This window comes from Apus apus, chromosome 4 (genome assembly GCF_020740795.1).
Source record: "Apus apus isolate bApuApu2 chromosome 4, bApuApu2.pri.cur, whole genome shotgun sequence".
NCBI lineage: Eukaryota > Metazoa > Chordata > Aves > Apodiformes > Apodidae > Apus > Apus apus.
The window spans coordinates 101761448-101789024 of record NC_067285.1 but is presented as its reverse complement, the minus strand read 5'-3'; the positions used below and the strand labels follow the sequence as shown (position 1 = coordinate 101789024).

The following is a 27577-nucleotide window of genomic DNA, read 5'->3' as shown; positions in this document are numbered from 1 at the left end:
AGCACTGAGCTCATCAGGCACAGCTGGCAAGAGCAGCTGCAGGGGTAACTGTCTACCTACTATGGCCATGCACAGGCTCTTCCTCCCGGAGCAAAATTTACTCCCATAAAAGCACTACATAGAGCTGCAACAAACAAGACCATAGGCACCTTAATGTGTATATTTCTGGCCTCTAGTTTGCAGCATGAAAATTGTTTCATCACCTTCTGTGTAGTGACTGTGGTCTCTCTGAATATTTTGGGGAAGGTACAATTTAGTATATGCTTGTACAAGCAAGCACAAATGCCAGACAGCACTGGGTCCAAAACATTTTTTTAATCCAATTTTCTTATTATTACCTTCCACTTGAGTTAAACGCAAATGGAAAACAGAGTAGTCCATGTTACTTGTTTTTATAGCTGTTTTCTGGCTAGGTTCATAGTCTGGTTCTCAGGCACTCCTAGTATTAGCTGGACTCACAGCACTGGAAGAGAATGTTAAAATGCAAAACATTTCCCTTTATAATGAGCACAGATCATGGTAATATTTCCATTCCTATTGTCTTTCAAAAAACAGCTTCATGAAACCTAATTTCAAGCTCTAAACCACATGGCACAACACTTGTAATGGTAAAAAAACACAACAACAAACAAACAAGCCCAAACAAACCAAACCAAAACCAATTTTAAAAATCCCTGAACCTAAAACAAAATGTTGTTTTACCTACTTAGTTACTATTTCTGAAAGGTGTCACATATTTTTATTTTCCACCCAGTTAAGGGCAGTTGTGGTGAAAGCTGTTTTCTTGAGCAAAATGGCAGACCTTATATTGGTCCTGCTAAGAACTAATGTATTAATTCACTGCATCCAATGCAGGAAAAAAAATCAGGACTTGAAGTATGTTTCTTTCTATGGCTGTTCCTCTCTCTCCTCTGAAAGTAATCTAATATTGGTCTTAGCAGCAGCAGGTTACCTCTCATGTCTGGATCTGTTACTTGTGGTACAATGTACACAATGCTTGAGAAGACAAAGCATGTCTGACGTGCCACACCAAAACCGCAGGAATGTCATAAGGCTTTTCCTTACTCTACTTTTGTCTGAAGAGATTGGCCATAAATCCCAGTGTCTTGAGTGTATCTACCCAAACATGATCACTGTGAGGTGCAGATACAGCATCACACTGATGTCCATAGGCTGTTCTGGAAACATCTCCCAAAAGCGGGCACAAAGATTATGTGGTTTCTTCAAAGACTTGGACAATAGGAACCTCAGGTAAAAGAACCATAATCCACATGAATGACTAATGCAGATGACTGCACTCTAAGTACAACAACATTAGAACATAAGGCACAGATGACAATCCTATTCAGAACAGTTCATTATGAAGGTCCAAATTCTACAAAAATCACAACAAATTCCCCATTCTGTAGTAGTGTTCATCACAACACAATGAAACTCTCTTTCAGACTGCTTTGGACAACAGATGCTTGTAGAAAACCACTTTGGGTTGTGGGCAACTTCACAGGAGAATGTATTCTTGCATTTAATTTAGAAAGTACTGCAAAACATAGCCTGGGATTCTCATCAACATTGGAGATCAGATATAGCTCATGGGTGGAAAATTTTGCCTGTTTGTGGAGGTTATTTGGGAAGACTGTGCTGATATTGCATTTTCAAGCCTGATGTCACCATTCACCAGAGACATCTCTTTTTTTGCTCAGTTTTGCTTATGGAAGATATGGTTTCAGAACTTCTCACACATGTATGCCAGAAGTCAAAATCCATCACAAAAAATACATGTTCTTTATAGCAAATAGTTGATTTGTTTAAAAAATATGTTGTTTTTAAAGACTTTTGCTAGAGCCATTGAGACATTTCTTGGTCATGAAATGTCTCAAGTGATAGCATTCTTAATAATCAGGTCAAACTACACATTTGCAAGTCTAACTGCTCCCTGGAAAGGCATCCTAGAGCAATGGATAGCAATTAAATTGAAAGCTGGGAAAGCAAAACCACATACTGGTTGAAGAACAGCAACATTACATATTAAACCCTTTCATTTGTTGTCTTCAGCAGGCCATGTGCTGAAGTTCTTATTCAGTTATTACTACCCTTTCTAATGAAAAATATAAATGAAATTAAACACTAATAAGCAAGTGATAAATCAACATAGGAGGCAGATTTGGGGATGAGGGGGTAAATTTTGCTAAGGTTGAAATTTTCTGTATTAAATATTTACATTTTGTAAGTACCTGACAAAGCACAGTAGTTTCCAGGGAAGTGGAATCCACACAGAGAATGTTCTTTTTTCACTTGAAAAATTCCTCTTTTTACTTATTACCTCCACATCTCCCTCCTCCTTTCTTCTTCTGGCTTTTTTTGCTTATGGCTGTACCCATCATTATTTCAAAGCCTTTGCAAAAAAAGAATGTGTTGATGTTCTCACACGGTTATGGACCTAAAATACAATCACTGCAATTGCATATAGTAGTGGCAATGTATTTTTTAAAGCATCTCTGAGACAGCTGTTTTGAAACAATAATGAACATCCATAGTTTTAAGTACCTTATTACTGAGATTACCTCTTTTGCTTTATTTGTGTTCCTTTATTCCCAGGAAACATTTCTGGAAAATATCTAAGGCTGAAAAGCATAGGTTTACCGTTGAAGTTTTGTGGCAAAACATGCAAGAACCAGACATAAAACCAGATATTGCAGTCACCTCCTGAATTGTTCTACTTTCTTAATTATGTATGCTACATGAAGAACTGAAGTCCTTAGGAAGTGTTTTAGGAAGACATTAACTCTTTTTGTGCCAAAATAACTTGTTGATCTTCCAGGCTTCAGCACTCCTTGACAGAAGAAAATCCCTCTCCATAAGCTCTACCCTGGGATCTGCTGTGTGATAAGCATTTTTTAAATGTAAATTTCACTTACCTGTCTTAGAGGGGTGCTGAGCTTTTCTGAAACTCTGGTTCTCTGATATTACAGTGATTAACGACCTAGAAAAATGGAAGTCTCTTATTTGAGCTAAAGAACTGTCTACTGACCCCATATAAGTGTCTATCAGTTGAGGCTGTTTTCCTCTTCTTCATTCTACATCAACTGATGGACAATATTATCAGACATTCTTTTCTTTAGAGGGGGACCATACAATCAGCATATAGCCACAGTCTCTCTGCTTTTTCTCTGGCCCCATATACCACCTCACTCACTATATTTTTAGATATTATCATGTCATATTTTTAGATGCTTTTAGCACTTTATTTTATGACTGGAAGTTTCTGGAAAGCTCAGATGGTACTGACTTATCACTAACCTGAGAGATTTTGCACATCCTTTGTTCTGCACAACCAGAAGTCACTGCAGTAGACATGTACATTAGATTTGTATTTATTTATGCATGTTTACAATGAGTGCAGCATATGCTGATGGTGGAGTTTGTCCATAAATAAGGACTCAGGCTTCTAAATTGGCACTTAGGCAGAATTAGAGACTTCCTGTCTCACTCATTCCTGATCCATAATCATCAGTTAATAAACTGCATCTTTCTTCCCCTCTCATTGCATTTCTTCTTTTAAACACCATTCTAAGTAATTTAACTTTTTTACTGCATAGGAAGCTTTGCACTATTAAGTTGTTCAGTTCATTTCAGAGGACAGATGACAAAATCTTAACACTATTAGCACTGTTTAGCAGTATGGCTCCATGTCTTCTGAGATACAGCTCCTAAAGTACTGTAGATGAAGCTTTCAGAGAAAGGACAGGTGAAGAAAGATATAATCAAAACAGTAACACTGAACAATGATGTTTAAATAGAAAACTTTAGTAAAAAACACATTAACAAGCAAGAAGTTATTTATATTCCTGTGCAACTCAAATGCTTTGAGGGATCATAAGAGATGAGGTTGTCCTTACAATTACCTTTTTTACTCATCACTAGTCACCTCTACCCTCTTTTCTGTCTTACTCACTTTATTTGTTTCATGGGGACTGATGGGGCTCTTAAAGGCAGTCCCATAATGATACTAATTAATTAATAATTGGTAACAATTTGGGTGTGTTGAAGAGTTGACCTCAGATAATTCATGCATTGTAACATGATGTACTTTACAGTGCCAGCAGAAGAAACAGCAGGAGTGCCATCCTCCAGCTGCCAGAACTAATTATAAGCAGTTTGTCTTTTCCCTCAGTGGCAGATTCTGTTTGTTTCACAACAACCAATTTAAAAGTCACTTCTAATATAATCATCAACAAATGAATACCTGGAAAAAATGCACTCACTTTTGACTAGAAACTGCAGAATGAATTGGATTTCCATGGTCACTTTTGTTAATTCAAGCAGTGAACAGAAGGCAAAAGGCAGATGGAAAATCTCTCACAGAAAACCACAGAAACTATTACTCCTTTTGCACAATCAGTGTGGTGCTGATGGGTTAATTAACACAGCAACTTAAAACATAAAGTCCCTTCCTAAAGCTCTTATATTATATGATCAAGCTCATGACAAAGGACCACAGGCTATATTCTCTATGAAAACTAATTCTGTGTAAGTCTTATTGGGTATAAGGTGCTGAGAAAGTCACATAGTCTTATAGAACAAGCCCAGTGTTCACTGAGGTAGAAGGTAACTCACTGTTATGAATTCTCATCCTTCCAATTACTCAGTATACTTATACCATTAAAATCCCTTCTTAAAATTTCATCCTTCTTCTATAGTAAGGTTAAAAGGTTAATTTCCAAGGGACTAATCCTGTGAGGTGCTCGGCTCTCTCAGCTCCCACTGACTTCAAAGCTAAATGTTTGCTTCACATGAAAGCCTCTTTAATTCCCCATTACTGTAAGGTATACTTGTATACAACAGTGGGAGCAGTTGTCATTATAAATCAGACAGTTTATCAGGGGAGCTATTATCCGGGGCAGAGCAGATTCTAACGCACCACGACATACTTTATTTGTTAGCCTCAATTCCACAGGAATTTTATTCAGGCAGACACCTCAAGGCATGCATCTTTTCAAAGTGTTTAGGCAGGAAGCGAAATTCAAATTAGATACACTTACGATACAAATGCATAATTATTTAGCTCAAGACGACTGAGGCTCGGGGGTTGTAAATCCTGCCATAAAGAGATCTTTCAATTACCTTCTGTTCAGTGAATCAGAGAAGAAGAACCCTTTCCCTGGGTTTTTCATGCAGAACAAATTTGACTCCCAAACAAATATCAATCACCATAATACTCTATATTTTGGCCTCTATATAGACCTAACTCCAAGCTATTTTATGTGGGGTTTTCTTTTAAGATGGTGTCAAACCAAAACCTTGCATCTTTCATGTGACTGAAATATGAACCCAGTCTTGAACGGTTCCTCCCTTTGTGAGCTGAGCCAGAACTCCAGAGTAGTGGATGTTTGAAACCTGGAGCCAGATCTAGATCTAAGAATTGTTTTCTTCCCTTAAAAACATCATTTCTTCCTCAGTTCATCCCTGTCCTTCATTCCAAACATCCAAACAACAAGCTAGCTAAAATGTATTACTGCTTTCTCACCAATGTTTCCTCAGCACGACTTTTTCTGGTTGCTTACATTTCCCTTCACCTCTTTGCTCGATGTTTGGCTTTACCAATATTCATTTGCTTCTCCTTCTTCTCCTTTCCTGTCCCCAGCTGTGCCAGTCTGTTTTACGTGCCATCTGCCCATTCAAAACACTGCTGCTGCGGTCGTTATCCACTGTATTAATCATGGCACCTTGACTCTTTCATTAGTTACTCTCATTCCACTGCATCAGATTCACACGTTATTCCTCTCAGGATGTCCTGAACTTGTCTTTCTCTTGCTTCTCTGTTTTAGTGTTCTGTTGTTCAGTATGTTCATCAGCTCCTCAGCAGCCAAATTTTACATTAGCATCCCTTAGTTTTGTGGTACAAAACATTTAGAAAATCTTATGTCTTCTTCTGCTTCGATCTTCTGAACAGGTATAAGAGCAGACAAGCACAACATCTCTTTTCATAGTTCTTTTAAAACTGTGGGAACACCTGTGTCCACGGACAGTGCCTTGGCTGGGAGTGTCCCACTAATTGGGAAGTGTTTGCAGTCACCATAAGCCATAAGGCTTCAATCAGTACAGTACTTGTCATGTATATCCACGCTTTAGATTGTCTGTAGGGAATTTCAGTTTTCTCACTGCATAGTGATGATTATAAAAGTTTAAAGCTCCTGTATGACAGGAACTAAAGGAAAGAAACATCTCCCCAGACACACAAAGACATCTAAATAAAATTTCACAAAAATTCTATTTGTCTGACATGGAGAAACAATAGGCTCAAGTTCTAAGTTCTTTATATTTAAACAGATCCTTAGGACAAATCCTTAGGTCCATATTTAAATATAATTTTGGGTCATATTTATAAAAATACACATATTCCAGCAGCATTTTTTTTGTGTTCAATGGAACAAGATATATCTTATCAGCAAACCCTGCTAATAAAATTCACATTCATTAAATTAAATATTTGGTTCATTCATCAAGTTAAATATTTTGTTGTATTCTACTTGTACGTATGTGTTTTCTCACAGAATAAATTGTTATAGCTTTCAGTATATTATATATATATATATATGTATGTACTCTAAATGGAACCGTGCTTTTCAAAAATAATGGTGTGGCTACAGGGCTAGTGGAAGGTACCAAATAAATATCTTCAGAGACCACAATTTTCTGTGGGTTTCATCCATAAACTATTACTTTACATCAATTATTATAGTCAAGTATAGGTCTTGTGTTTAGGGAACAGAGGGATGTATCAAGAGGTCAGGTTTCCATTCCCCACCCTGCCAGACCTGCTGCTTCACCTCAGGCCAGTCACCTGAGCAGTTTGTAACACAGTTTGCCCATCTGTGAGGGGAGATTAATCTTTCCTACCTACTCTGCTGGAAAGCTAGGAAACTTATTTTGTTAATATTCATATAGTGCTTTTAAATATTGGACTTGAAAGCAAGGCATAGCTCTTGTGGTGTTTTTATCCATAGAACTGGTACTATGTTCATAGTCCTGGTACCAGCTCTCCAACACCACTAATAAAACTCAGTCCTTATAATAAATGTCACTGACATATTGTAACTTTCACATTTTTCTTTCTGTTTCCTCTTTTCTTGTGTGTTGAGGTGATTTTTTTTTGCTTTGCTTTGCTTTGCTTTGCTTTGCTTTTTCCAGACTAAAAATCTAAAGGTTCAAAAGCAAATAATGTACTTTTCAGACTACCTCTCTCGACTTCAACAAAAAGGAGAAGAAAAACCAATACACAAACAAAAACTTTGGATTGTGTACATTTTAAATTATTTGTAAATTACACTACATGGCAACCACAGTGCCATAGCTTAAAAGATAATATCACAGGTTCTTGAGTTTGTGCAGACCTGCTTAGGTCTTTATCTGTGATTCCACTGTCTAAACAAAAGCTTTATCTTTCTTTTGCTGTCCTTATCTTGTTCATCAGTTGATTGTTTGCTAAGTACCTCTGTGAACAAGACCCAAACGAAAACGACTGTTCATGTATAATTTGTTTGGATCAGATTAAATTGGAAAGAAGGTAAAAGTGAGAGACAGCGAAAGTAGAATGGACCTTACAAATGAGTAGTGGAGGTCAAAATGAATTAGCAAACATTATGCTTGAAGTTTTCTCTTCCTCTTGTCTGACTTTTCTGGATGCTTTGTGGAAGAGAGAAGCTATAACAGCATGTCCAAAGGAAATACTTTAGATTGTGTGAATTTGAAATGTCTCTATTGTAATGTAAGAAAATGTCTTCAGAAAAATAAAAGAATCTAACACAATTAAATTAATGTAGTTAGCTCCCTTTGTCACACTGTTGCCTGCTGACATTTCTTCCAGTGGCTGCTATTACTTTCTGTTCTATGGTGAATTTCTCATACTGATTCATTTCAACTGATGTATCAGTGGAAGTCTTTGAAATTGATCCTAAATTTCTCACAAGTAGACTCAGAAGCCTAACTGGAATGTGATTTGGAAGGGAGAAGCTAAACATGTTAAGTCTTCTGTTGTTATTCTGGTTTTGTGTTGCAATAATAGCTGTATCTGAGACTTGGACTCTGTTTTGCTCAGAAGCAGCACTATCTTATGACTGTATTTCAAGTAGATAAGGTAATCAAAGGATGCCTGGGGAACTAAAGACCTTTCAGAACATCATGACTTGCCAAAGTCACAGCAGGCCAACAGTGGCAGGGCCAGGATTTTGGAGATCTGTTGTGCTTCAGCAGCATCCACAAGCTGCTAGTACATGCATTTTCCCCACTTCTCACTCTCACCTCGGCTTCTCTTTACTTCACCCTTTCATAGATTTAAATACAGAGGAAAAAAAAAAACCAGTTGTCTAGTCAAAGCCCCTTCATTCTACAAGCTGGATATTTTTGTTATGATGTCCTTCCTCCATTCCTTCTGGCCTTTTTTTAAATTAAGACATAGTTGTTGATTTAAAACCAGAAAGAAAGCCACACCACCCCTATGCAATCCCACACACTTGCATAACTTCTTCCAACAGTGTATTTTCTAAAAAGTATTATTTATTTTTACTTTGAAATTGTCAGGTTTCAGTTTCCAGATGTTGATCCTTGTTAAGGATTTGTCTGATAGATTAACATCTCCCAATTAAACAGTTGGTTTTGAATGGGATAGATTTCAATCTCCCAATTAAACAGCTGGTTTTGAATGGTCTTAATCTTCTTTTAGATCAATTAAATACATTAGGACTTCCAGTGTTTCACATAGATCTTTATAGCTCTTTTCTGTACCTCTACTTTGTCGATGCTTTCTTTTGGGGAATGAGTATCCAAACTTGGTCCATTATTCTGCCTCTGCCACAGTTTCAGAAATACCATGTGTAGCTGCAATATTTTCCTTGTGTTTGGCTAGTCCTCTGCTGACACACCTAGAGGTCTTCCAGCCATACAATAGTAAGTTCATTATTTACCATCATGACTAAGAGCAGATAACCTGTACATGCCTCAGAGTTCTGTCCACACAGTCTTATTGGTCTCCCACTGCCACAAGATACTGATGCTGCTTGATGAATCAAGCATCCCATTTAACTGAATCCCCTTCTCCATTGGGTTACCTTCCCTCCCACACCTAACATCACAGCTCTCTATGTCATCCTAATTCTTTCCTTGCTTGTGCCTTCACTGAGCACCACAAACTCCACAGATAATTTTTCATCCTTGTTGGAAGCATGTCCAACACGATGTGATCAGTGCTAGCAGTAGGGAAATTATCTACATCAGAAACAGCTCAAAATGGAAAGTCCTAGCCATTATTTCTATGTGTCCCTGAAGTATTTCTCTATTGTCTGGAAAAGACCAATGGGAAGTCAAGACAAACGAGGAGGAAATGAAAACATGTAGCACTGCTCTTTCAACAAGCTGCCTAGTCTACACTTACATGAATATACTCTTCAAAATTTGCAGGGCTGACATGCTGCCCTTTCTTTGCCCATCTCATTAAGACATTCTCAGGCTTATTTATTCTTCCATGTGCTTTGAGAAACGCAGCAATTTATACAAAATTTAAAAAGAAGCCCCACACTTTCAGTGTGACAAAATCACAAGTAATATTAAACAGCCTTCAGTCCACAAAATGCCACCCTAAAGTCTCTGAAAGAACCTCCTCTGAAACACCATGATCCTTAATGGTCTGACATTTCCAACAGCACACCCTGGTCATCTCTTTGGGACTTCAGTACCTACCAGACGGCCCATTTCAGTAATAAAGACTCCTTCTCTGTGAACTTTAAAAGTCAGTAGCACCTTCTGGGAGAAAATAGCAGGGGATATAATATTCTAACAGTGTGGCTCACATTTGAACATGGATTTGACTTTTTCTTCCTTGTTTACTGTGATCCTCATGCAGAAGATTTTAAAATGCTGCCAGGCAGGCTGCTCCTACAGGGAATATTGCATCGTGGGAGAGTGTGTACGTGGAGAATAGTTTATCATGTTGCAGTGGAGGAGCAGTAAGTGTGCCTCTGAATTGTCTCAGCGTTGATCGACTTGTTCTGGCAGAAGGCTTGTGTCATTACATAAAAAGGAATGCTAACAACTGTGCTGGAAAAGTGAAGAGTGGGACATTACATGTGAATACAGTCCAGGGTGGATCAAATTTTGCCAACACATTTCTGCGTGCAGACCAGGCTGTCGCCCTTCTTGCAAGTCTGACTTTCTCAGCCGCAGCTTCGTTCATCTCGTTCCTGGGCCCCAGGCGCAGAGCTGCGCGGCTCCAGGCGCAGAGCAGCGCGGCCCCGGGCGCAGAGCAGCGCGGCCCCCGGCGCAGCGCAGCGCGGCTCCAGGCGCAGAGCAGCGCGGCCTTGGCGGGGCAGGCCGGGGGACGCTCAGCGCTGGCACCGCGGTGCTGAACTGCAAGGCTGCCCCTGCCCCTGAAACCAATCGTGATCCACTTGAAAGCCAGGCTTGCACAAACAAATATTTTGTGTAGCCGTTATGATTATTGTCAGTAACTGTCCCCATTGTTCAGGCGCAGGAATTCCTTTGGTCTCATAAATGCTAAACCAAGTCCTCCCCTCCCCCCTTTAACTGTCAGATAATTACACAGTTGGCTTTAGAGTTTAACTTGTCAAAGGAGTTTCATTACTTTGTTCCTTTTGGGCAGCTTCCACTATTGTGCTTTCTGAACACTAAACAGAACCTATATTAACTGTCAGTTAATTACACACCGTTTTTCTTCAGTATTTACCAGTCAAAGGGGCAGGTAGGCTGCAATCCTATCATCTCAATCACTGTCTCTGCTCACAAAAGAATCAATAAAGATGAGTCACTTAGTGTCACCCAGTGTCTGATACTCAAAGCCACCCATTCCTAATTGCCTTTAGAGATGGATGATAATACAAACTTTGAAGTGATAATCAGCCTAATGAGTGGCCTTGCTGAGAGGGTAGATCATGTGTCAGAACAGTTTGCAGATGCTTACAGGCAAACAAAGCCGGCTTTCCTTTTAGAGCTGAGAGGACCATGGCAAGTCTGGTACCCAGAGCCCAGCACAATGGCAGAGACTGGAGCACAGCAGGACGCTGTAGCCTGCTGATCACAACTGACTCCATCCATCTTGCTCTTTGCCTTTAATCAGCACAGTCAGAACAAGTCCTCCAGAGCTCTGCCTGTTTATGCTGGATGTTTAGGCAATAACTGTATAAAAGATAAATTCTCTGATTCTGAGTCGTTGGATTTAAATAATAGTGATTGGACTTGATAGGTAATGGCCGGGGATCCCGGCTAAAACTACTGAGTAAATGTAATTAAATACAATCGGGTGCAGTCAGCCAGGCAAAGGCAGAGACCATAAAAGGCTCATTCAGACAGCAATGAAAACAAACAACGTCAGCAACAAAAACAAAACCAGTGTTTGGTTTGCTAATAAGAGCATGATCGGAGACCTGATCTGCACACTATTTTTTCGCTGAACAATTTGACCTAATCAATAATTTGAAAAAAAAAAACAAACCAGCAACAAACAAACAGTCAAATCAAACTGTTATAATCCCTTAGTCTGGCTGCAGTTATATTATAATAAAGACATTTTCTTTTCAAAATATTTAAGCTGTCATAAATTCAGTCGAGTGTGAACAAATAGGCTATGACCATGTGTTGTGTTAATATGACCGTCTCAATAAAAAAAAAAGGAGGTTTTGATTTAACGATCCTTTACCAATGTAGCTAAATTTTGACAAGAGCTGACTATTGACATGGCTTCAAAATAATCTCACAGAAAGACTGAGGATCTGTAGGATTACACTATTTTGATTTCTAAGTATAAATGAAATTACGTATAAATGTGTGTAAATGGACTGGTTAACATGTTTAGCAATTCGGACATAACAATTTAAATCTATTTTTTGGGTCAAATGCTAAAATCTGTATTCACTTTCTTAGCACTAGTTTTGAGTGGTTCACTATGAGTCAGGGTGAGAAAAATGGTGAAAAAGCAGAAAAGTGTATTGGGGATTTGGCACTGTTTTAATAGCTGTCAGAAGCGTTAATATTTTGTAGTCAACTATTGTGCTTGAAAAAACAGTTGAGCAAATAAGGAATTATGAGAAACAGAAATTGCCATAAAAGCAAAGTAACACTTCAAAATGAAAAGCAAGTTTCATGCTGCCTTTAAAAAAACTCACAGAATGAGGCCTCTTTCAGATAAAAGCAATTATATTTACATTTTTTTTACTGGCTTTACATCTGCCTTGCTTCCTACCTTCAAGTCAGTGAGAAAAGTGCAATCTTTATTATACGAATGAACAGAAAAGAAAGAAAAATAGCCTTTTAATTTTTGTACTTCATATACAAATATAACAGAAGTGCCAGTGAAATGGTTTTAGAGCTCTCTGTGTTGGAGTTTTCATTTTGAGGCTGCGTTCTCTAATTAGTAATGTCTAGTAAAAGTTGCTGTTCATTTGGAATCCTATGTCATCAAGAACTCTGCTATAACTAACATCAGTAATTAGCCTGACCTAACAATATCTGAAACTGAATTTACAAGAAGGAGTTACTTCAGTTTGTTCAGTAAAGAAAATACTTCACGGAATTAATAAGTGGGCTCCAGATGCACATGTCTACCAGTGGTCATAGGCTGCCAGTTATCATGCAGGCACCTAAGGTTCCTGAATTCACAAAACTGAAAACACATATGACTGCTAGAACTGTGCTCTCAGTCTTGGGGCAGTCAAGCTAGTGTGCTTGTGGTAGCCAGCCAACCTACCTCAGCTCTGCTGATTTGCCTCTGTGGCAGCTGTGAATGACAAGTTTCCCTCTCACTGAGACTGTGGAGTTGTTCCCTACAGACCAACTGTCCTTTTGTCTATGCTCACAAAGCACCACAGAGAACTGGACTTCTCTAACGCTGCTACCACAGAACTTTTGGGAAGTGGCACTTCACCTTCCTTCTTACCTGGGGAATCAGCTGGGAAAGACTCCCCTGGCTGTGCTAAAGTGATTTTCTCCAAGGCAAATTCTAACCCACAACTATAGTTCCCCTACAGATCATATGCCTTTAAAATCCTATAAACTTACACAATTATAGTTCATATGATTCAAGTTAATTTAGAAGTACTAAAGGTACTATACGTTTTTTAAAAAACCAACACACTGAATATGCATTGGATACATGCACACAATAGGTTCATGATAATATAGTTAAACAAAAAAGTATTCACAAGCATGTAATTCTAAAAATGCCCTTTCAAGCACAAAATATTGCTATAATTACATGTCTTACAATCACATTCAGAATCTCTATCTGAGTTCTAAAATGGGAAAACTTACTTGTGGTCAGACTTATAGAACTGCAGTTGATAATTTGTGATTAGTTAATGAAAATGTGTTGACATGAATTACGGTTGCAGGTTTAGGCATATATGTTCCAGGCAACTCTGGGTTCAAAATGAAAGGGCACTATGAATTGAATAAATGGGTTTGGTGATGCATGATAGCTGATACCCACTCAAGAAATCTTGATGCAAAATTTGGATGGTAAGTAGAGATGTTTAAACCCACGTGACGTGACAACACTGCAAGGAATTTACTATCTTTTTTTTTTTTTTTTTTAACAAAACAAACTGGACACTTACTGAAATCCACTCGGTTGATACTATCCTCAGGATATGAGTTTCCTATCCTTTTGGTATCTCCTGTTTCTATTATTGCATCTCATAGTGATAAAGAAGGGTTTTTTGATGTTCAGCTCTGTACAGGTAATGACCAAAGATTTCCCTAGATATAAAGCCCTAAGAAAGAGAATTAGAATTAAAATTTTCAGAAAATATTTAATTGCTTATTAGCTCAATTTGAGCACCTTAAAGGTATCTGGTTACCAAAAGATTTTGAATTTCACACATTCTAAAAATATCTTAAATTAGACACTGAGAAATAGAGACAGCCGTCACCACTAGTGATCTTTAAAACTCACAGGTGTGGTTTCTTCACTCTTACATGGGGTCATGACTGAAAAAGGGAATCCTAACCTCCCAGTTGCCTCTGGTTATGCACTCTCACTGTATTAAATATGCTGGCACTCATGGTCATGAGCAAGCCAATCTGATGGAAATGTAAGCCAACAGAAAATGCAAGGTGATCTGGTTGACTGGGCAGCCACACAAGTGGTAATGACAGCACAGGGGCAGAGGCTGCCAGGGCCGGCAACAGGCAGGACGAGTCTTTCAGCACCAGCCTGAACTTACATTACCTTAAGAGACGATGTAACTGCACCCGGAGACTGGGTGCATTTGCTTCTTGTACTGTGTAAGCAATCTGTTGGTGCTCTGCCAATAAGCAGATTAAGAAATACAAACAGTGCAATAAATATTAGCCTTTAATAAAAGAAATACTTGAACTTCATGTTAGAGAGTGAGAAGGGCAGAAGAGAAAAAGACTGGAAAGCTTACCAAAGAATGTAAACTAAGTATGCTCTTGCTTTATGCTTTTGGTTTACATATTGAGCTTTACAGCAATTACAAGTTTAAACCAGCATCTCCAAGCTCTTTTTCAAACAAGTAGCTCCTTACCAAGGGGCAGCAGAATATACCAGCAGCTAGTCACCTGCCAGTGGAAGGCAAGCACATCTTGATGGAAACTGGGAGCAGTAAGACCTAGCAACTCTATAAATACTGGAAACCACAGGAAGAAATGAAGGTGGCTAAAAACAGTTGCTGGAGATGAAATTTGGCCGAGGCATGATGGTGTACATTCCTTTGCCCAATCTGAAGCCTATTAAAAAGTGCCATGAAACTGGGAATGACAAACAGGAATGGGAGTCTTCTGTCTCATCTGAGACTACCTCCAGAGTAAGAAAGAAGCTTGCTTTTAAAACTCTTAGTTCTGTATTTATTCCCTCTGAGCCAGTGCAAAGTTTACCAATTATTTTATTTGGACCAGATCCTTAGTGTGTTACTGAATAAATTACCAAACCCACTTACTACTTTTCTTAGAAGTGTCTCCGTTTCCATTATTCATCGAATCCAGCTCTTCCCTGAGCTGCAAGTCTGTGAAGTCTTGAAATCTACTAGGGCGGGAGAGAACTGTAACTATAACTGTGGAAATCTGCAGCAAATTTTGAACATTTTCTTTAACATATGTTGCATGGTAGTATAAGCAGGTAGACTACATAGCAAAAGTCACACTCATAAAATCAAATGGAGCCTTTGCAAACTCTTTTTTTTTTTTTTTTTTTTGTAAAGAAAACACAGCAATTTATTCTTATTATGTTTAAATGCAGCCTAGTCTGTATTGCCTTCCTTCCCTTTGACTTCAAAATGAATAAACTCAGCCTGGGTATTTGAGAATTCATTGCCGCAAAGACATATTCTGGCAGGTCAACACAAGCATTATTCATAGGCCTCAATTCAGTCTGTCATCTGAAATGAAAGAGAGCCTTTCTTTAAAAAGATAAATCCATCTTTAATTTGTTATTCCAGTAACTGTATAAAAAACTGATTAAAAATAAATATTAAAAATGAGAGCAAGCTGATGAGCCACTGAAACACAGTAAAATAGCTCTGGAAGTAACTGCAGGGCCACCAAATCTGTGTTCCAGCTATTGCAGGCAACCAGCTCATATGATCTTTTTCATAAATATGTCAAGCTCTGTCTTAAAAGCAGCTAGTTTTATTTCTTCAGTTACTGCTGTTGTACTGTTATTTGTATTTCTTCCAGTTTGAGTTACAGAATCATAGATTTATATGCCAGAGGGGACAACTGTGATCATCATGTTTGACCCCCCATATAACATAATCTATAGGATTGTCCTGAATTCATTTAAGAAACCAGTGATTCTGCAGCCATGGAGTTACTGGGGAAAGAGCACAAGAGCCACGGTATCAGTGTTAGACTGATGGGATTAATCAGCTCATGTTAACACACTGATTATCATATAGTAAAGGGAAATGTTTCAAAAGAATACTCCAGTTTGAAATATAAAGTGAATTCATTTGGACTTCCAGGAGAGGTCATGGTTGAAATATCACAAAACTCTCTTTACTCAAAGCAGATGCTTATTAAGATTAATTTAGTGTGAAAAGTGAACCAGAATGCATATAAAAGACAATGCCTCCTCAATTATGTAATAGGACACCTCCTCATTATACTGTGTTCACTGAAGATGATGATATTTTCCTAGGGGATGTATAACTACAGTTTGCCAGTCACTCTCCTTCATTTTAGATTAAATATCAGACTTCAGAGCATGAAGCCAAGTGAACAGAAACAAGAGAACCCAAATAAACATTTATTTAAATAAAAAGAAAAGGCCTGTTACATATGTTCTCTAGGTAGGTGTGTTCAACATAGGAAGTTACAACGATACTAGGATAGAACTATGAAGAAAAATCATCAGCATTTAATAGAAACAAAAATACCTCTTTCCTACATTTGTACATGGATTGAAACAAAACACAATCTGTAGTTGTAAATATTCATGTAACTTTTCACATAACTGGAACAACTTGCCACCTTTTTTTTTTTTTTTTTTTTTTTTTCCTGTCTCTTTCTATGAGCTCCCTCCAGTGTTCTCAGGGAAGTATTGAAACATTTCATTTTGGTATATTCCATTTTTATCACAGGCAATACCATGAAAAGAAAGATTGTATTAATTTAACCTAAAATCACCTGCCTCAAAAACAGAAGGCCAGTTTGCTAAACTGAAGGTCTAGTCTAAACTGTGTTGTGAAAATAGGCACTGCAAGAAGAAGATGCATCTCCCCCACTGATGATGTCCCTAAGTGGATGGTACACTTTGCTATAAAAACTACTGGCTGTAGAGGTGGCTAGAGAATGAGTAGAGACTGTGTACCAGCACTGAGATTACTTAGAGTTAAGGTGCATCAATTCTTCCCTTCTTTTCTGCTTAGGGACTAACAAGAGGGATTTCTGACCTTAACTGGAGGTTCATCAGTTGGAAAAGACAGGACAACCAGGAAAACCCAGATGCTGACTCTCAGTCATCTACATGAAAAGAACAAGTTGGCTCCAGGACCCCATCAGGTAAGGCATATTCTGTATAGCAAGAATAAAGCCTTTGTACAAGTCTAAGCTGAAAGGCTAAAGGGATATGATTACACCCTGCCAGAAAGCATTCAGGGCAGGGAATCCAGTGTGCTTGGACATGCCAGCCTGCTTGAAGCCAGCTCAGGGATCTCTATACATCACTGCTATGAGGGCTGTGAACGTGCTCTAGGTGCTTTAACACCTATTTACATAGTTTAACTCTTGCTTCTACCAAGATAAGAAAAAATAGTGTCAGACACTGTATTTTTTATGTCTCTTCCACTGGCTTTGTTGAGTTACTAAATTGAGCTCACACAAATGAGAATAAATTTATTCTCTATGAGGCTAGTGTGCCTGGTTTATTTCTGCTGGTTTGTTTTTTGGGTCTGTTTACTGACAGAATAAACCAATGTAAGCTGGGGCCATTGCAGTTTCTTTCTCCCTTTCTACCCTTTCTTGCCCAAGCTGTTTGTTCCCATCCCTTCCCTTGTAACTTATACTAGTACATTGTTCATCTGGGCCATGAAAAACTTGAGGGAGTTTAGCTGTAATAAAACTAGGCAAATATCATGAGAACATACATAAGCTTAAGGTCATAAGCCGTAGAGCTAAATTGAACTTCATTTTGAGTGCTGCAATGTCAATTAATTTGGTGTCCTTACTGATGCTTTTTTTTTCATTTATTGTGAGAGCTACTATGACAAGCCACTGTACTGCTAATCTGCCTGATATTCAGCAGATAGTGAGCCATTGCCTAACCTCAGAAATGTCAGAATGGAGTTACTGGAATTACTCCAGTCCTTCGTGGGTTTGGCAAAGACCTTGTAGGATCTCTAGTGACGTATGCTGGGCCTGATTCAAATCCCAACAACGGAAATGTCTTTGATTTGGCTTATTGTTATTTCTAACCCTATAAATGTGGGGAGCACTCAGGCATCAAGAAAGATATTGTTTCTTTGACATGTGAGTTGGACATTGAAGTTAACATCAAATGAAACAGAATGAAAATCTCAGTTTGATTTTTCCTCTCTTAAAGCACCAATAATAACACAAATTCAGTGCCCACCCAGTCATCATGGTTTCTGTACACACCAGCATTTGAGTTTCTTATGAGAAAATTGAAAAAATAGGTTCATATTTCAAAATTCCCTTTATTATACCATTGTCTGTAAAAAACTTCAGAGAAGTTCTCTCCTTTTCCTCTTCTCCTTTAAAATAATTCTTTAAATATGTTATTTTTACATTTAAATTTTTCCAGCCTTTTTGCATTTTTGTTCTACTCACGCTCTTGGAAGGGCCACTGCACCATCACTTCAGCAGGTTGTTAACAGGGAATCAATGGAACATCACATTTAAATACTGTTCCTCTTTAATGCAAGACAATGGTACGCTCTGTATTTCATGCTTCCATGACAGAAGTTAATCTTAATACTTTATAACATTTTTTTCTTCTCCCTTTTTATTAATGGGTTGTAATTTTAGAGAATATCAATCTTAGTTTCACTCCTAAACCCATGCGTCTTGAGAAATAAATATAAGCTTAACTCTCTTATGGGGAACTGCTGTGTCTGTGCTGCTTTTCAGTCTTAACAGGATGATTATTTCTATTGTAAAGTGTTTCTTTTCAACCTCTTTCCTACATTTTTCATAGTGGGCATAGGAACATTATTTTCCTTGGGAAATTTCTGAAGGGTTTCTTGCATATATACTTTTAGCTCTGCTCACTCACAGTAATTCAGATCCTGTGGGACAATAAGAGTATTCCACCTATACAATATTTGTTATATATATATATGTTCAAGCCAAATCCTCTTGTATGTGAAATGGTGGACAGTGGTGTGCAAAATTCAGGCCTGCCTGATTTGTGCTCATTGTATCCCATTTCTAAGGCCTCATAGGCTGAGAGCCCACCAGCCACACATGCAGTTGTTAGGGATGTGGATTCTCTTCTCTACCTATATTAAATTATACTTGCAAGAACTCTGCATTGAGACTTCTCTGTGTTGGCTGTTGCTCAATTTATAAGGGTTTATCTACTCAGGGAAGCTTGTGAGCCGCAAACTAGGTTGTGAATGTACTAGGCACTAAAACAAGCTCTACCTAAAACATCTGGACATTCCTGTGCTTAACCAAAGTTTCCTCAACATTCATCACTGCCATCTAGAGAGTGCTCAAAAGGCTCTGTCTCAAGTGAGTTATTGGCATATATATTTTCACAATTCTTAAAATTAAGCTACACAGAGTTGTTTGTGCCCTTCTCCAAGACCTTCCAGCACCATATTCTGCAAGCTCTTAAATATTTTTGCATTACATTCTGCTCCCAGCTTGAATTTATTGGAAGTTTTAAATTTGTATAGGCCTTATGTACATTTCTTCTTCCATTTTTCATCTTTCCTCTAAGCTCATATTTCTTTCCTCATTCTTCAATTCCCATTCATCTAACAGCCATCATTTGTCCAATACAGAAGCTCCTCAGGTAGCAGTATAACTATAGAATATGCAAGTCTGCAAATGTTGCAGGTCTAGCAGCAAAGAGACATGCGGGATTCTTGTTTATGCAACATAGAATTGGTTTGAGTATATGCTCAACTATTTTTTTCAGGATTTCAGGTTTAGAAGGTCTGAATACATTTGTCATTCATTAAATATTTTTCTTAAAAATATATGTCATGTGCATGCTGCCTCTGGAGACCAAAATATAACGTCTTCATGGTACATGAAAAATACCAGCTTGTAGTAGTGACAGCGTGAGCCTTCCTGTATTATCTTGTGAATATTTTAGTGGCTACTCTCAAAACCATGAAGTTAATTAAAATTAGGAGGTAATTCAGCTGTTTCATCAGCTATCTACTAAGATTATCCTAGTATGGGAAACAATGCCTGTTGTTATTGTGTATATATATATTGTTGCTGAAAAATGTCTCAATTTTTATTGCTGTTTCTTTTTGCATGACCTTGTTCATATATGTAGAGGTCAAGCTTCTTTTTTAACTTCTTAGACAAATGTTGACTGAAGAACTGAGAGAGAACAGTTTGACTTTGGGAGTCTCTGCAGTAGTGTCACTACAGTCTGAACCACTCTGTTCAAGTGCCAGCTGTATTATTTTCTTGCAGAGCTTCACAGAAGAAACCATCCAGCCTGCAAGAGTCTACGAAGGTATGGGAAGTTCTCAAAGGAGAGACTTTGAATGAGCTCAAAGTCTCTTAAGGAAAATTTAAGACAAAGAACACTGTCTCTATTGACTTTTTCCAGGTGCATATGCATGTTGCGGGACCTCACTGCCATAGGTATTACTGGCCTTATTTTTTCTAATTATGCATGCTATTGGCTTAAAAGTTTAAAAAGTCATCAAAAGCAACTGCTTTTGATTTTTCTATTGATTTGTCTTGATCATAAATGTGCACTGCAAATAAATTGCCTTCCTTTTGATATTTTGTTCTGTTTGCAACACTGCCATCACACAAAGGTTTTATGCCAGGATAAGTGATATGTATAAAATGGACCATGTGTAGTTTCCTATTGTTTGTGCCAAATTAGGACCTTCATAGCTGGAGTGCATTGGAAGGAAAGAAGTTCAGGAGCTTTGTCCCTTTTGTTACCTCTCACACAAAAAGAAATTGCAATTTGAGGAGTTATCTGTCTCTGAGAGGAAATTAACCCCACAAGCCCCTCTTTAACGGGCAAATTAATTGATAACCATGAGGTAACACTTACTCCTTTTCACTGGCAGGTTTACCTAGGACATTTTACTGGACATGCCTGTTAAGCATGTATATCAAGACCTGTCCTCACACTGCACACAAAATTGTTGTAGTTCGCAAACTCCCAAATTCCTCCCCTTCCAGACACACTCCTGCTGAGGCATGACTGAGTGCACAGTGCATGTGTTCTCACATACAGATTTACCTGCATTTCTTGCCATGGGACCACAGTCCTTTGTGTGTGTTGGAATTTTACTCCAACCTTAAAATCTTAAATTTCAAGGTTATTCTTTTTGCAATTACAGGAAGCTGCAGCATGTACTATTGAAACCTATCTGCTCCAAAGTAAGCCTTAAACTTTCAAAACAAGGCAGCTATGGAAGTGCAAATAACTACTGAGTAGATGCAGTTACTGTATGCAGGAAGTTAGGATCAAGTTCAAATAAAAGCTCTGGGCACCAATTCTTAGCAAATGATTTTAAAGCAGTTGTAATCTTCAAAGCTATCTCTTTATCTCTACGGTAGAGGCCCTGGCTATTGTATACCTAGTGTGTTAGACCATTTGAGCAACCCTCTTTCACATTAAAAAGGTACTTTAACTTTTTCCTTTGCCAAATTAGCTGTTCAGTCCATTTCTGACAGATGAGATCAGCTATATGGAATATTAATATTGTGTTTCTTTTAAAATGTGTCTGTTTCTTTCCGTGTGTCCAAATGGAAGTTTTTAAGACTGTTGAGGTTCAATAATTGTACTATTACTGTTTTGTGCTGCATTTCAGTAACTATTGGTCAGACATAAGGCACAAATAAGTAAGAAATGTTAAAATAAAGACACAATCTTGTTCCCAAAGAATTTTCAACTAAGGTCCTGATCCAGTAAAAGGGGTTATGTGTCTAACTGTGTGTGCCTTATGTAGTTCTATTGTTCTCAACTGGAGTATTCACTGTGATTTAGTATGTATATAAATATTTGCAAAGTTAGGAGGTAAATTGTGGTATGACTGTTAAAATTAACTTTCATTTATTGAACTGTAGTTTCTTTTTTAATCCAAAAATGTATAGAGCATTCCAGTTATTTTAAAGCACCTAAATTCCATTAGCATATAAGTAAACTGTAACATCACATAGGCACCAATAAATTGTGTTTTTTTTAAAAGCAGGACGAGAAGCTGAAGGTCAAAATTTAAAAATAACTTTCATATTTCTACAGTTTAAATGTAAAAAAAAAAAAAAAAAGCAGAACTCTAATAGCAAAAAAACACAGATTCTTATCCAATGCCCCCTTAAGTGGCAGTATTTCAAGGGAGTGTAAATGTTAGCTTCATTAAATGCTGGAACAAGCTATATAGCTAAATATGCACAAAACCAGAGGTTAATTTTATAATCTCCATTTTCAGGAGCATACTACTGTGGGCCAGGGTGTGAATCTCTTATTTCTATTGGCGAGAAGTTACCTGTGCAAGTGCCTGTGAACTAATGTGTTTGTGGAGTGAGGCTTTGGTTACTGGAACACGTTTCAGAAGTGTCTTTAGGGAGCTTCATACTGAGGGTGTCAGTGTGATCAAGACATTCCCAGAATTTTATTAAGTGTGCTTGTTTTGGTGTTGGAAATGCAAAGAAAAGTAAAACAATCACTTCTAGGAAACATACCTGAAAGTATCTGATTTACTGTGTGTTAGTTCCACACCGCTTTAGTAAGTCTGTCCTTTTGCTAAAGTATCTTTATAGTGAATTTCTTATTCTAGAAAGGGCAAAGGCATTTGGCTTGAGGTTCAATGAAATACTGCTGACATTCCTGGAAGGAGAAGTTTAGTCTCCTTGGTTCCTCACTTTTTTAATATCTTAAATAAATTTTCACAGTAATCCAGCACCGAGGACAGGGACTTAAACCAGTCTATTCCTCCAATTAGAAATATGTATCAGTACCACAACAAAGACCCAGTTTAAAATGGAACAATAATAACAAAGTATGAATGAATACTAATCACAATATTACTATGAGGGAACCACTCATCTATAGCTAAGCCTGGACTGATGAGAACAGAACTGAAAGCAGAGTAGTGATCAGCAAGGGAATAAAGCCTGATACGCTGGAGTAGATAGGAAAAGTAATTGTGGTCGATTGAGTTCCAGTCCACTAGGGAGTGGCAGGATTTCGAAACTGTGTTCTCTGGAGACTGCCTCAGGGAACGTGCTTCTGGGCAGTGAGGGCACAGTCAAAAACGACACGGTATCTGCTGGACCCCAGAGCATTATGTGACATATATTTATAAAACAACACCACTGGTTACTTGGTCAAAAGTTTTCCCGTCTGTGCCACGCAATTCCATGTAGCTAGCTTACTGCACAGAACATGGTAGTGAAGTTGCCTCAATAATAAGGTTGATCTCCCAAAGCTTTCCTCAGAATCAGGTCACAAGCAGCGCTGTATCGCAACCGACGGTGGGATACACCTCCCAGGAACCGGTGTGACAGGTCCCCGTGCTGCGGCAGCAGAGCAGAGGACCTCGGCTTCCTGGAGAAGAAAATGGAGAAGAACTCATGGCTGCAGGTTCCAGGCGTAACAAGGTTGTTCCACCTGTACAGCTCAGGGGACAGACACGTGTGCCCATTTCCTAGGAGCCTCCCACACCCGTGCCAACCCCAGGTCCCGCCGCAGATCTGCTAACACGTCCTAATCAACCCACGTTAACCTGTCTTTCCATGACTAGGCTGCCACCCTAAAAAGCCTGGAAGGCGGCGTGTAACGGCACCGCCTGGCGACACCTGCCGCGGCCCCGCAGCGACGTCGCCGAGACGCCGAAGTGGCGCTGGAATCCGCCTTGGGTTGCGCTGCCGGCGGGAGGAGGCGGCGGCCGGTGCCGGGGGCCCAGGGCCGCGCTGCCCTGCCCTGCCCTGCCCTGCCCTGCCCTGCCCTGCCCTGCCCTGCCCAGCGCTGCCGGCCGGAGGAGGCGGCGGCCGGTGCCGGGGGCCCAGGGCAGCGCTGCCCCCTGCCGCCAGGTGCGCTGTGGCGGCGGGAGGCGAGCGCTTCTCCCGACCTCGGGCACCGGCCGCCCGCAGCTGCCCGGGCTCGGCGTCGCACACCCTCCTCGGCCCAGACGGGCTCCGCGGAGGTTGACGCCGAGCTCGGCCCCGCTGGGCAGCGGCGATGAACTGAGCTGGGAGCTCCGGGAAGGCGGCGGCCGGGCCGGGCCTGCGCTGCGCAGGGCGGAACGCGCCGGGCCAGGCCGCGGTGCGCGGGGAAGGGTGCGCGGCGGCACCGGCCGGCGGCGGAGGGGCGGCCGCCATGGCGGTGGACATCACCCTGCTGTTCAAGGCCAGCGTGAAGACCGTGAAGACCCGCAACAAGGCGCTGGGGGTGGCGGTGGGCGACAGCGCCAGGGACGAGCTGCTGAAGCGGAGCGCCGCCCGCTCCAAGAGCGACTTCACCAGCCGGGCCCGGGAGGTGGTGAGTGCACCCAGGCCCCGGGCGGGAGGCCGAGCCCGGGCCCGCCGGGGGCCCGCGCCGGAGGCCGCCCCGTCAGCGGCCCCGCCTGAGCGCCGCCGCGGCCAGCCCGCCCCCTCAGCCGCGCCGCGGAGCGGGCCGCCGCGCCCTGCGCTCCCCGGGGGCTGGCGGCGGCCAGCGGGCCCCGCAGCCGCCCACAAACAACCCCGGGGCAGCTCTTTCCCACACGGGGGTGGGCTGGGAGGGCGGGAGCGCAGCGTGAGAGCCGGGAGCCCGGCTGCTGCCGTGGCGGCTGGGGAAGGCTCCGAGCCCGCCTGTCGCCCGCGGCTCCTGCGGGGCGGGGGCCGCTCGGCAGCGGGGGCAGGCAGCGCCGGCCCCGGGGGCTCTGCGGGCTGCGTCCCCTTCGGGCGGGGGCCTTTCCCGCAGGCGGGGCCGCGGCCCCGCACGCCTTCGCGCGGGTGTTTCCTCCTGCCGGCTGCCACGTAAGGGAAGGCTCCCAAAGCGAGTGTGAGCACAGGCGTTTGTAGGGCTGCCCTGTGTAGGTTGTCCTTAGTACTACTGGGTTTTTTTCTGTCACGCGTTATGGCTAGAAACGGGCAAGTTGCACACATTACATGTAAAAACATAATCGGAGCAATTTAAGACTTGCAAAGGCAAGTGATTTTTATTTTTTTTAATGGGGAAGTAAAAGATTGTTTAGTACATTCTCCGAGGACACAGGCTTACAGAGTGTGTATGCAAGTTTGGGGCTAAACAAAGAAGGCACATCTGACTTCGTTCAGTCGTTTTGTATTTTATGAATAATTTCGTTTTCAAACACAGATATTAATGTCAAAATTCTGTGCTCATTGTACTTTTCCCAATTCTGAGAGAGAGTACTTAAAAACTAATGTGTTCTGTAACACTTGTTTGTTGTTCAGTAGCTCAGTGATTGCTTTGAGGCCTAAGCAGAGGGTGTCGAGTTGAGTACTTGTTAAATGAACAAAAAATTATTAAGAATTACGAAAACTTCATTTAAGTGGCTTGTCAGCTCTTGAGTTCTGTGGTAGGGGTCTATCCCCAGGGATCAGCGCAGTCCATAAAGCTCCATTCAAGGCCTTTGTCCATGAGATCTACCTGTTTTTCCCCACTGCGTCTCCTTCTGTTAACTACAGATACTCCACCTTCTGCAGTGTTAAAGAGAGCAGGCTCCTTCAATCTTAATTCAGAACAGGGCAGCCTCTTTAATTTTTAGCACAATTTGTGTGTGTGTGTGTAAATTCCTAGAATTCTGAAAGGGGTTGAAATTTTATCACAGGGCATCCTGTTGACTTTATCTGTGCCATCAACACGGCTTCAGCTTTTAAATCTGCCATCCATAGCTCCAGCACTTGGGGTGGTGCTGAAGCCACATTTTACAGCTCTATAAGGCGTTAGCACTAGATAGTGTTGGATACCTTGTCAAGGCATTTCACCGTTATTTGCAGTAGCAGAGGAGGCAAGAGGAAATCTGAGGTTTTTAAGTTTCATTCTAGATACTGTTATACCTACAGACTTCTGTTCATTCCCTCCAAAACTTTTTACCTTTTGTCCCACTGCCTCCAGTACTGTCACCGTCTGCACTTTGGTTCCTCCTCAGTTTGTGTCCAAATTCCAAATAGTGTATAGCCTCAGACGTGGTCATTCCCACTTCTCCCTCCCTTCTAGTCTTTTTACCCTCTTCCTACCACCAACACTCCATACCTTTTGCTTCCAGTTTTTGTTTTTTTCTTAAGTTCTGTTCATGCTCAAGTGTAGCCTCATCCTTATCTTCTCTGTGTCCTGTGCAGTGATGGCATGCTGTAGCTACATATTTAACATACTTCTTTTTAACAAAGCTCCCCAAAAGCTAATGAATACTTCCATGACGATGTAAGGGGTTCTTTTTGTTTATTGTTTAATCTGAGGAACATATCAATGGTTAACTAGTGTTTTCTTTAAAACTTGTTGTGAAAGATACTGGTCAGAATCCATATAGGGTAACAGTGGAGACTCTGAATAATTTGCACCTAGGCACCACTTTTGTTAAGCTGTATTTGGTTGCAGAAAAAAAATAGAATAGTTTCATTTGGAAGGGACCTGCAAAGATGATCTAGTTCAAAAGTTAAAGTTATTAAGGTCATTATCCAAATGCCTCTTAAACACTGACAGGCATGGGGCATCAACCTCTCTAGGAATCCTGTTTCAGTGTTTGACCACCCTCTTGGTAAAAAGACAAGCTTCCTAAAGTCCAGTCTAAACTTTCCCTGGTGCAGCTTTGAAGCGTTCTCATGCATCCTATTGCTGGATCCCAGGGAGAAGAGATCAGCAGCTACCTACCTTTCTACCTTTCTACCACTTCCCCTCCTTAGAAAGCTACAGAGAGCAATGATCAGCCTCCTTTCTCCAAAGCAGACTACCCCAAAGTCCTTAGTTGAAGATCTCAATTTGACATGCACATATGGAAATACTCATGCAGAGTCTACACGTAAACCTACTTCTTTCACTGCTTTATTCTTGGTGAATTTGCCTGGCTTCTTGCAGGTGGAGCTGTTCTGACTGCTTGTGTTGCAAGCCATGGGAGCAGCAGCCAGCTGTGGTTGAAACTTGGGGTGGCAGAGCTGCCGTGTGGGGCTGGGTGGGTGCTCAGCCCTGCCTGTGGCTGCCACACAGCTCTAAGGTCTTAGTTCTACTATCTAGCCCATCCCACAGAGGTGTTCTATCACATTATTCTTGTGTATGAGCACTTGGCTGATCTACATTAAGCAATGTAACTGTCATGCACAGGACATTTTCTGCCTCCTTTTCCTCTCCAAAGGACTATAGGTTTTACTGTAGAGACCTGTGGAAATGGGTGGCTTTTGTTGTTGTTTTGTGTGTTCTTCATAGACAGGCTCTAAGTAATGTTTAAGAAGGAAGGTTGAAGGTGTTTAGCATTTGGAGAAGAAATTCGCAAAGTTGTAATAGTTCCTTATTTTCTGTAGAATTACATTTTTCTTTCATAAGAAAGCTCCATGTCTGCATGGTGGGCTTCTGTATTTATGGTAAAGTTTCATTGCACCTGGGAGATGCAGCTATAAAGTCCTGTTTTACGTTCTATAACTTAATATGATTTTTTTGGTGGATTGAGTAGTCATGGAGAATGTAGAATGTAAGAGCTTTGACTTGAATCAATATTGTGTGGGGAAACTGGTTTAGAGATTGGACGATATATTTTATGTGCTCTTGGTACTTTGTGTTGGTCACAAAAAAATACTTCAACATTCAGTATTAATCTGTATTTTTTCAAAGCTGACTTTTATGCTCAGGTATACTGTATTGTTGCAGTCTGTGGGAAGCTGGTGAAGGCTTTTGTATTTGAGACTAAGTTGGTAACACAGATGTTGTGAGATTTTCAAAAACTAT

At 40.4% G+C, this 27577-nt stretch overlaps 1 protein-coding gene across 1 annotated transcript in view; it reads left to right on the top strand.

The window, feature by feature from the left end:
- Positions 1–23717: 23717 nt before the first annotated feature.
- The window catches only part of STX18 (syntaxin 18), a 65903-nt gene continuing 62043 nt past the window's right edge, over positions 23718–27577 (top strand). The window contains exon 1 of the mRNA XM_051616553.1: positions 23718–24178. Within this exon, the coding sequence (XP_051472513.1) occupies positions 24017–24178 (162 nt within the window). The 5' untranslated portion in view covers positions 23718–24016. The remainder of the gene's footprint in view (positions 24179–27577) is intronic.